At 46.4% G+C, this 10,276-nt stretch overlaps 1 protein-coding gene across 1 annotated transcript in view; it reads right to left on the bottom strand.

The window, feature by feature from the left end:
- The window catches only part of phf1 (PHD finger protein 1), a 15,439-nt gene extending 5,882 nt beyond the window's left edge, over positions 1-9,557 (bottom strand). The window contains exons 1-7 of the mRNA XM_076150436.1: positions 9,394-9,557; positions 6,946-7,024; positions 6,564-6,645; positions 5,192-5,278; positions 4,437-4,531; positions 3,741-3,889; positions 1,805-1,900 (exon numbers count right to left, since the gene is read on the bottom strand). Coding sequence (XP_076006551.1) covers positions 1,805-1,900; positions 3,741-3,889; positions 4,437-4,531; positions 5,192-5,278; positions 6,564-6,645; positions 6,946-7,024; positions 9,394-9,473 — 668 coding nt within the window. The 5' untranslated portion in view covers positions 9,474-9,557. The remainder of the gene's footprint in view (positions 1-1,804; positions 1,901-3,740; positions 3,890-4,436; positions 4,532-5,191; positions 5,279-6,563; positions 6,646-6,945; positions 7,025-9,393) is intronic.
- Positions 9,558-10,276: the final 719 nt, after the last annotated feature.

A 10,276-nucleotide genomic window follows, 5' to 3' on the forward strand; every position in this document is an offset into this window, starting at 1 on the left:
GTGTGTTTGCCTCCTGGATGAATATAGAACACACACATTCAATCAGTGTGTTTACAAGGTAGATGATTAGGAGTGTTTTGGGGAAAGAATCACGTGTTCTAAAGTCAAAAGGTTGAAATCCCAAAGAAGTTAAGAGTCGCTGAGGTCCAGTTTGAGTCCAGTTTAAGTCTGAAGTCCAGATTTGAAACACCACCTTATTTACTTTCACCATCTCCTGTAAAATCCTTTCCTCTTTCTTTAAACAACGCTGGTTCTTCATCTTTTTCTTTTGGCCTTTTTCATTTGCATTCCCGCTCTCTGGATACTTCATCATCTAACACACGGCGACGCATCAGCCGGAGCTAAACCAGCAGACGGGAGCATCTATTCAGCTCTGAGAAGCTTTCCGTCTGCGTCACTGTGAACCTGAGCTCATCCCCGGCTGCACCCGCCTGCCTCTGTCCTTCCGTAGGCACGTGTACGCTGAAGGTCATCGGGAAGAGATGAAGCGCACACGGTATGACAGCAGGATATGTTTACTATTCCAACTGTGAACTCAGTCTTCACTATTCCTCCATCACCTGCCCAGCAGATGTTGTAACGGCGCAGCCTCTCTCTCCCCGGCTGTCAGTCAAAATCTAATCCCTCCCCCCTCCCTCCCTCCCTTCCTCCCGCTTTTGGACCGGATCAGCAATAACACGGTGTCAGGACGGGCGTGAAACCCAGGCGGCTAACACAGATGGTTAATGACAATAATAACTTAATGGATGGATACGTTTCATTACACGCATGAGACGCAGCCTATCAGCGGCGCTCAGCCATCAGCAGCTTGCACATCCAGCAGAAGACGAGGTGTGTGTGTGTGAAGCGGCGTAACGTGTCCGTCTGTGGGCCGGGTGCCACCGCTCCCTTTGCTGCGCGTGTGCGGACCTGTTGTCTTCTTCGTCCCACCCCCACCCCCCCAGTGAGTCAAGGAGAACACGGACGAGGACAGGAGCGGCTCGGTCCTAAAGCGACTCCCCGCTGAGTCAAACCGCGGTGCAGAAGTCTGATTACTTTAACCACAGTAAGCTTGTAATCAGAGTCAATGTGACCCAGTTAACAGCGGGACATTTCCCTTCAATCCACTCTGTAAATGATATTTAACCAAACAAACAACACGGTGCAATGCGGCGAAGTGATTAGCAGGAGACCAATTAGGGCGCAGATCCACGTAAAGAGAGTTAAGAGAGGAAATGACATTAGCTCCATGTTAACACACTCAAAGAGCCGTGTAGAACTGATTAACACAGTAAAGTCATATTCCCCCCCGCACACGCCGAGCACAGCAAATACTTCATCTCACGGCTTTTTAAACTTTTTAATAATCCAGAAAGGGGGGGGGAATAATGCGGTTGCCGTGGCGGTAACAGCCAACGAGGTTACAGGATACAGTGTTATGTGTTATGTGTTATATTACAGTGTTATGAAATATTCATCCGCAGCCAAAGCAGCAGACGGTGACTCAACCTTTAAGCAAATAAAATGCTGGGAAAAAAACTCATTTTTGTTGGAAATAAAATAAAAAGAAAGGCATAAAGAGTGAACAGAAAGGTGGGTTTGTATAATCGCGGCGGCCTTGGATCGGCTGGAAATCAAACTTTCACGCCTCTCTGCCTTCAATTCATTACACTTTGTATTAAAAATGAACGTTAAAGGAAGATATAAGGCAGGATAATGGGTTCTTATTTTCATTTAAGGGTCTAGTTGTCACAGTTGTGCGCTCTGAGTGAAAGTAGACTGATGTATCCTGGGTGGTGTGTGTGTGTGTGTGTGTGTGGCTTACCGGTCCCCATACAGTAACGGCTTGGTGAGACACTGTGTGCAGGCTTCATGGAACCACTGACCACAACCTCCACACTGCAACATCTTTAGGTTCCACCTGCAAGCCAACAACAAGCAGACATCAGGACACACTGCTGAATCTATACGTCCAACATCTATAATGCAGAGGCTAGGTATGAAGAGTTGAGACTGGCAGTTCACGTTTGTGTAAGATGAATTGTGTGTGTTCAGGGCTAAACTCCTGCTGGGTTCCACTTGAAAACACACGGCAGGTCTGGAACCCAATGCAAATACGTTTTCACATTTGTTTTATTGTAATTAGGTGCCATGTGGGTGAAGGTTTACCAAACAGGACAACAAGGGCAAGAAGGTTTAACAAGTACTGTTAGACTCCTACCATGATCAGTGTGTACGTTTATTTTTATTGTATTTATTTTTTAAATCTGAAAGCTAAGGCTCTCTGTCTCAGTCAGACACTGGCACAGAAACACCTAATGTGACGGCAAACTGAAACTCAAGTCGTGCAGCTGATCTGTCTAACTGCATAAAACAGCACCACTACAAGGGAGAATCAGAGTGTTGGACACACAGGATGTTTTTCTATATTCATAATGGTCAATTTAAATCAAATTTTCCACGTTCAAGCATCACAGCGGGAGAAAAACGTGCTGCAGAAACTCGCCCTAACTTTGTGAGGAATGTCTCAATTTACAGAAAAATTGACATAAAAGCTAAAAAATTAAAATCTTTCCATCCCTGAGGAAGTCTGAACCTTACAGAACAAATTGAAAAGGACTTCTATGATGAATGTTTCGATTTTATTACAAGTTTGAGATGTTGGGAGGAAGTTACTAAATGCAAAACAACAAAAGCCCAAGTTCTACTGACAGAAATGTATTATCTTTGATGCTGAGTGACAGAATGAGATCAGTAAAACAAGATTTATGCAGGTTGACAAAGGATTTATCTGAAAGAAACCAGGACACAGCGGCATGGAAACATGATCAGGGTTTCTGCTATGAGTAGGTTTCTCTGCAACTCCAGTCAGACAGCATTCAAAAAACAAAAACACTTCATGATAAACGAGCCGAAATGAAAGAGAAAGAACGGGAACAGAGAGAATAATCGATTATCACTTGTTGCCCTTGTCGCTTGTAATTGTGATATGGCCACGAAGCCGAAGCTATCAGAGAGATGCAGCCGTGTCCAGGCGGCGCATACTTAGACGGGCTCACCATCAGAATGATGAGGGTGAGGGGGGGGAGGACGGCGAGGAAGTCAGAGACAAAACACAAACCGCAAAGACAGAGGACAAACAGAGACATGGATGACATTTTAAATACGCACACGCTGAAGAGACAGATTTCTCCAAAAACAAGAAATGATCAAAATCAGGATAAGACTGCAGAGTGTGCAAGTGTACCACACTCAGTGACATGGATAACAAATGTCCTGTAGCCCTTCAACACCAAAGATTACACATCAATCTTGATGCTCTGGACTCTCTATTTTGCAAAAACCTGTCTCAAAATTTGAAACCACAACCACTTGCATCATCATTCTTCTCTTTTATCTGAAAACTAAGGCTTTCAACTCAAGGCCGTGTGAGGGGCAGGGGAGGTTAGGCCACCTGGCTGCCGTGGATTGCAGCAGATCGGTCCTGGAAGTCCAGAAAAACTGATTGTAGAACTGCCAAAAACAGCACCACTACGAGGGAGAATCATTTCATACTCCACTATGCCGCTAAACTGCTTCTGCTCTGATATAATAGTTTGTTTTGAGAGAATGCATCATCACATTCACTACAAGGACCACGGATGTGAAACTCGCTCAAACTTTATGAGGAAAGGCTCAATTTACATAGAAAATGTACATGGCAGCTCAAAACACCTTAATGAGACTTTAGGACAATGAGCGTCTCCTGCATTGCTACTCACTCTCCAGGTCCGGCGCAGTAGCAGTAACACTGTTGCTGATTGGTCAGATGCTGCGGGTCCCAGTCTAAAGACGACAGCTGGTAGGGGAGGCGAAGTTTCATGAACTGCATGAGCCGGGCAAAGCGTCCCCGTTTGAGGGCTCCACCTCTCTGAAACAAACAAGTTTTGACAGGACAGAACAAGGGAGAGGGGGTGAGCCCTCCGGTCACTGTCATGTCAGCACGACGAAGGAGACAGACACATTCTACCAGAGAGAGAGAGAGAGAGAGAGACAGTGCAGTTGGTCTGGTTCTATTGTAGGTCAGCTGTGAGAGATAGTGTCTAAGACGGCGGAAGTCTGGACAATGAGATATGGACATTGACTGATTGACAATTAACCAGGGTGCTCTCTCATCTCATATCTACAGAATTGGAGCAGGCGTGATTGATTGACTTTAAACAGACTTCTCTCAACTTCAATATAGTTTTTCAGATTCATTCATTTCAGATTCTATTGATTGGTGGCGAATTCTCAAACACAAGGTGGAACAAACAAGCGGTGAAGTCAGAACAGAGCCGATCCGGCCTGAAGTAAACCCCCTCACCTGCACACACACAACCACTTTAACAGCACGGCCGCCTGATGCATTTGACAAGATCTCTGCTGTATTATTACACACGGAACACTTTGTGAGACGGCGAGATTAGCTGCCTGACCTTGGTCGAGACGGCAAAGACGCATTGCCGACATATCCACGAATCGCTGTCAGCTTCCGGTTCGATGGTTGGCGTGTGGCACTCTGGATGATAACCTGTAATGGAGGGAGGACACAGAGCGTTTAATTCATGTTTACAAGACAGGCAGCCATGGCGACCATAATAGCAGAGCGGCTCCATGGTTTCTCTCTCGTTGCTTTTCCTTCTGCAGCAAGGGAAAAACATGTTGCTATAATATTTGCATATAAATAGCATGAGCATATTTGACTGCTTTTTTTTTTGTCAGCAACCTTTTATTGTTTTGACAAATCTGTGGACGCACGCCAGTGAAAAAATCTGCTGCAACATCCTGGTGCTAATCGTGCTTCATACGCTTAGGTTGTGTGTGTTGAGTGTGTGTTTAAGACGCCTCAGTCTGTGTGTGTGTGTTTGTGTGTGTGTGTGGGTGTGTGTGTGTGTGTGTGTGCGTGTGTGTGTGTGTGTGTGCGTGCGTGTGTGTGAGATAGTTCAAAATCTGTGAATATCTGACGGATTGATGTTTTCACTCAAACCCCGGATGCAGGTGTGCGATGTTCTGTGAACTAATAAATGATGTCATGTGTTTATTTTTTCCCCCGGTTGCCTTTTTTCCTCGTGATAAAGAACAACTCTGTTATTCAGCATCTAAGCGCGTCAAATCCTCAAGGTCAGTGCAAAAAAAAAACCCGGGTGGCGGACCGCCGCCTGACAGCTTATGATGAGGAGCGCTTCCTTACCGTGGCGACATTTAAGACAATTTATGAGGGGTTCTTTAAGAGGAGGCGCGTCACATATACAGCAAACTTCTTCCACTCCAGCAGCGACTGAGACAAACACAGAGAGAATGAGAGAGGGAGAGGGTGGGAGGGAGAGGGAGAGGAGGGGGGGGGAGAGTGAAGGAGAGCCAAAGTGAATGTGAGATAGAGAGGAGAGAGAGCAGTCGGCGACATTAATTTATGTATATTGATTCACATCCTTGCCACCTCATTGATTTCAATGCCTCCTGCACCCTTTCAGATTTCACTTCGTTTGACGGGTGGAAATCTAACCGCTCCTTACACGCGTCCAACTTCCTCTTGGCCTGATATTAGGTGGACTCGGACTGCGTCTCCTTTCACGGGACGCATCCTTTCAAGGTGTCATCTCAACAGCGCTTATGTCATACTGGCAGTCCTGTGGCCGGGACACGCTGCCTTCCATTCAAAGAATTTGGAGGACACAACCGCCTGTATCCCGCTCAGCCCCTGCATTACCCAGAATCCATTGTGTTTACCAGGAAATGATCAAACCAAAGAGAAAAAGTGTATTTCCTCTATGGTTCAATAAAGAAGACAGATAACTTAAAGGCAGTTTGATTTTCATTGCACAAGTTGATTTAAGTGCCTCTGTCCTTGGGAGTAAACAAGCAAAAGTCTGAGAAGAATGCGGCCAGTCAAGACGTCTGCAGCCAATATGAACACGGAAGAACACGGAACAACAGGGAAGGACACGGAGGAACACAGAGCCGTCTATCAACAAATCCTGCCAATACTCAAAGTGTATACATCTTTAGTGTTAGTGGTAGAGTCCTGTAGCCTCAAAGTGCGACTGTGAAGCCGTATCTGCACTAAAACGAGGTAGAAATACAACATTTCCGTGTCACGTGATGCTGCATGATCGATCATAAACATGTTGTCGGGATACTGGTGGCAAAATAAAAGAGAACATGCTTCAAAGTTGCGCTCCTTGAAATGAGAAACAGCTAATAAATCAACAAATCCACTGAGATTGACCCGTTTCCACCTGTAGTGACCTCATCAGAGCACTCAGGGACACACACACACACACACACACACACACCGGACACATTTAAGAGTCCACATTCAGAGAGAGTGAAGGAAAGCGGGAAGAAAACTTTTCCCGCTCACATGGTGAAGGAAGGAGCAGCTTCAGCTCCACAAGGAAAGTTTGAAAATGACAACAAGTACTTCTGCTGTAAGTTGTGCTGAGTTTCACACACACACACACACACACACACACACACTGGAGCAAAATTGCAAGTTCCAAACAGGAGGACATTTCCTCTTCTATCTGAGGCATGAAAGGAGGGAGAGAAGGAGTTCTTCTTACAGGAGTGAATGTCCTTTCTGAGGACCCAGAACTCTGAGTTGTCCTCAAATCTCACCAGGCAACATTGCTTAACTCCGTCTACCTGAGAGAGAGAGAGAGAGAGAGAGACAGAGAGAGAGAGAAAGAGAGAGAGAGAGAGAGAGAGAGAGAGAGAGAAAGAGAGAGAGAGAGAGAGTAAGAGAACAGGTGAGAGCAGTGACTGACTGAACTAAATGGAAGTCTATTCAAACGCAGGCGTACACACACTCGCTGATTCACAAGGACACAAACACACACGCACACAAGCACAAACCGTCTGTCACACACTGGAATACCTTTGCGCACACACACACACACACACACACACACACACACACACACACACATCCACATATGCACTTACTCTTTTCACATTGCCGAGGTACAGTAGTCCATCACTCCATCGTGCTAACACATCATCTCCTTCACTTACTCCCCCCATCCTGAGAGAGAGAGAGAGAGAGAGAGAGAGAGAGAGAGAGAGAGAGAGAGAGAGAGAGAGAGAGAGAGAGAAAGCAGGGCTCATGTGAAATGGAAATCCGATTTATTCGCTGAATACTTTGCTGCCATTGCTGACAGAGGGTTTATGGCCCCGGCGTTTCAGCTGGAGCTCAGGCTGACGGCTCGGAGTGAGGGGTTAAATTCCCTCTTTAGACTGAGCATCACCACAGCCTGTACCCCCCCCCCCCCCCCCCCCCCCCCCCCCACACACACACACACACACTGAAAGATGAGAGTGAGTACACAACCACAGAGCGCGAGACAAATGATCAGAGCACACATGACCAAACACACGCACACACACACACTCTCTCACACACACTCACACTCTCTCTCACACACACACACACACACACACATACCCCTGCATGATGACTGCTGCAATACAGTTTGATTGAATGAGGAGAGATCAGCGTGCGGCCACTTTACAGCTTGTCTTCCCTCTCACAACATCCACAAACTTGAATAGATGGACGCAGGCGTCCTCTGCACACTGAGACATCTGGTCCAGTGTGTGAGGACACACACGCAGGGGGGTGGGGGGTGGGGGTCTACATGGACACATACAGTCATAGTATAGCCTTTGTGTGTGAATGGGAGACGCGCAGTGAAAGGTACCTGTCAGGTGGAACTCTTTGCTGTCGGGGTCACAGTGATTCCTGGACAGGCTGGACATGAGACAGACAGAGCGTCTCAGCTGCTGAGGGTCCCCGCTGTCCAATTACTGCCCGCACGGATGCGCAGCCTGCGCGTTCGCAACACACAAAAAAAAGTGTCCGGCGTGCGTGAACGTCTGTCCCCGTCCGTCTGTGCCGAGAGCCCCGCGTCAGTCAAGCCGTCAAGCGGAGGAGGAGGAGGAGGAGGAGGAGGGAGGGGGGGCGGGGGGGGCAGGCGAGTGTCCGTCCGTCCCTCAGTCCCGGTCTGTCCGTCCTCCGCGTTGCCGTTTCGTCATGTTGCCGTCGCTTGTCCCCCCTCCTTCTCCCCCCACCTATTGATGCTATTAAGGCGGGTTTGTCAGAGCAGCGGCGGAATCAAGCCGCCAGAGACGCCATCATCCCTGCCTCCCTCTCTCTCTCTCTCTCTCTTTCCCTCTCTCTCTTTCTCTCGCTCTTTCCCTCTCTCTCTCTCTCTCTCTCCCTCTCTCTCTCTCTCTCTTTCTCTCTCTCTCTCTCTCTCTTTCCCTCTCTCTCTTTATCTCGCTCTTTCCCTCTCTCTCTCTCTCTCTCTCTCTCTCTCTCTCTCTCTCTCTCTTTCCCTCTCTCTCTCCACCGACTTGTTGTGACGCAGACATAAAACACCGAGATAGAGCGGGAGGGAGGTTCAGACAGAGGGGGAGAGGGGGGGCACACGGTGAGAGACCCCCCCTCCTCCTCCTCCTCCTCTTCCTCCCGTCTGACCTGAGCGTTAGCGGGGAGGTCTGATCATGTGGCGCGCGCGGCAGCGAGGGCCAATTATGGCTCCAATTAGCGGCTTGATCCGCCTCATTTAATTGGTCCCGCGGAAGGAGGAAGAGGAAGAGGAGCCGGTGTGTGAGTTTGGTGAAGCCGAGGAGGAAAGTTTGAAAACTGAGCTGCCCCACGAAGCAGCGGCAACACTTAGATCCGCGTTTATAATAATAATTGTGTTTAATGTCCTTGACTGAAATGAACCTCGGTGATTTATGTGTGTGGACTTGAATCAATCAGCCGATCAATAATCGATCACGAAGAAAAGGCAATTGAACCTACAAATAATCACAGCGAAATGATGCTGTTCTATTCGGGAGATTGTACAAATGATCATAAATATGACGTCATTATCGAGTACCAGCGAGTCCTGTAGGGCGTAAATTCATACATGTATCGATTCAGGACCGTTTATGTCGTTTTAAATGCTCGCAGAAAACACTGAAGTCATCTCAGCTCGTTTTTAATTGTGCGGAGGATAAATCATGACAAATATCTCTCTACATTAATCATAACATCGTCTTGTTAATTGCCACTACAAACGATTCTTCTCTGTAAGCTCTTGTGTATTTGCATCATAAAGGTCTGGGCAAGACATTTGCAAGAGTTTAAGTCAACCGGGTCAAAATCAGCAGCTTGAAAACGACAAAATATGAAACAAAGCAGCTTGAAGAGGCTCCGGATCTGATTTACATAAACACAATCACTGGAAAAGGTTACAAAGATGGAACAAACATGTAACGAGGCAGAATGAGCATCGAGAGGGAGGAGCAGACGAGATGTAGTGAGTCCACTTAAAGGCTTTGTCTGCTTTAGTTCCCCTCCCTCTTTGTTTTGGTGTGTATTCCTTCTTAAACATTACTCACCAGTCAAGCGTGTTTAACACTGTGGCGCGGCTCAAAATGGCCCCTGGCAGATTAGAAACTGATGAAGTGCCAATTTCCATCAGGTGCCGCTAGGTGGCGAGCAAACACAGGGCCTTCATCTTCATCTTCACCCTAATGAGCCTGTAGACTGATGGAATGTGGGAACGTGCTGCTGATGCAAAACAGATCAAAGATATGATACGATATGATGTTTCTGTGAGATTCTTCACGTTACCTTTATATTTCTTTCACAATATCAGCGTTCCAAATGTCTGTACACTTCCTGTTTCTGCCCATTATGGCGACATCAGAGGGACAGGAAGGCCTCATAGTTACACAGATTGAATTCAGTCCAATTACAGCATCAGACAACAATTAACATTACGTATTATTGATCATACTATTCACCTTTATGTGATTGTTAGGGCTGAACTAAACGCAGGTTTCCAATGTCTTTGTATTGCATTACAATAATAGAATTTAACTTCTTTACGGGTTCAAATTAGTGGTAATATAATGATAACTTGTGTTTGGTAATATTGAAAGTTGAACTAAATATAAGATAAGTCTTATTTAAAGAATTAAGAGCAAGCATCAGCATTAGATTGTGTAAAGTAAAGGATCTTAGATGAAGAATTAGATGAAGATTAAGGGTCAAGTTTTTTTGAAAGGACTGAAATTGGGATAAAACGAGTTGTGCCAGAATTAAAACTGCACTAATAGGTAATGACCACTAGATGGCAGAAAACCAAACCAACAGTTGATTCATTGATGTAAAAATAATTGTGGCAGATTTGGGTTTGTTTGGGATATTCATAGGCGGGAACACGTTCAGGTGAGACACGTGACATAGGGAGGTAAGGCTTTAGAATGAGGTTGCATT

The sequence above is a fragment of the Genypterus blacodes genome, unplaced genomic scaffold, assembly GCF_046128005.1.
Source record: "Genypterus blacodes isolate CSIRO-AG114 ecotype Tasmania unplaced genomic scaffold, CSIRO-AGI_Gbla_v1 ptg000052l_1, whole genome shotgun sequence".
NCBI classification, from domain to species: Eukaryota; Metazoa; Chordata; class Actinopteri; order Ophidiiformes; family Ophidiidae; genus Genypterus; species Genypterus blacodes.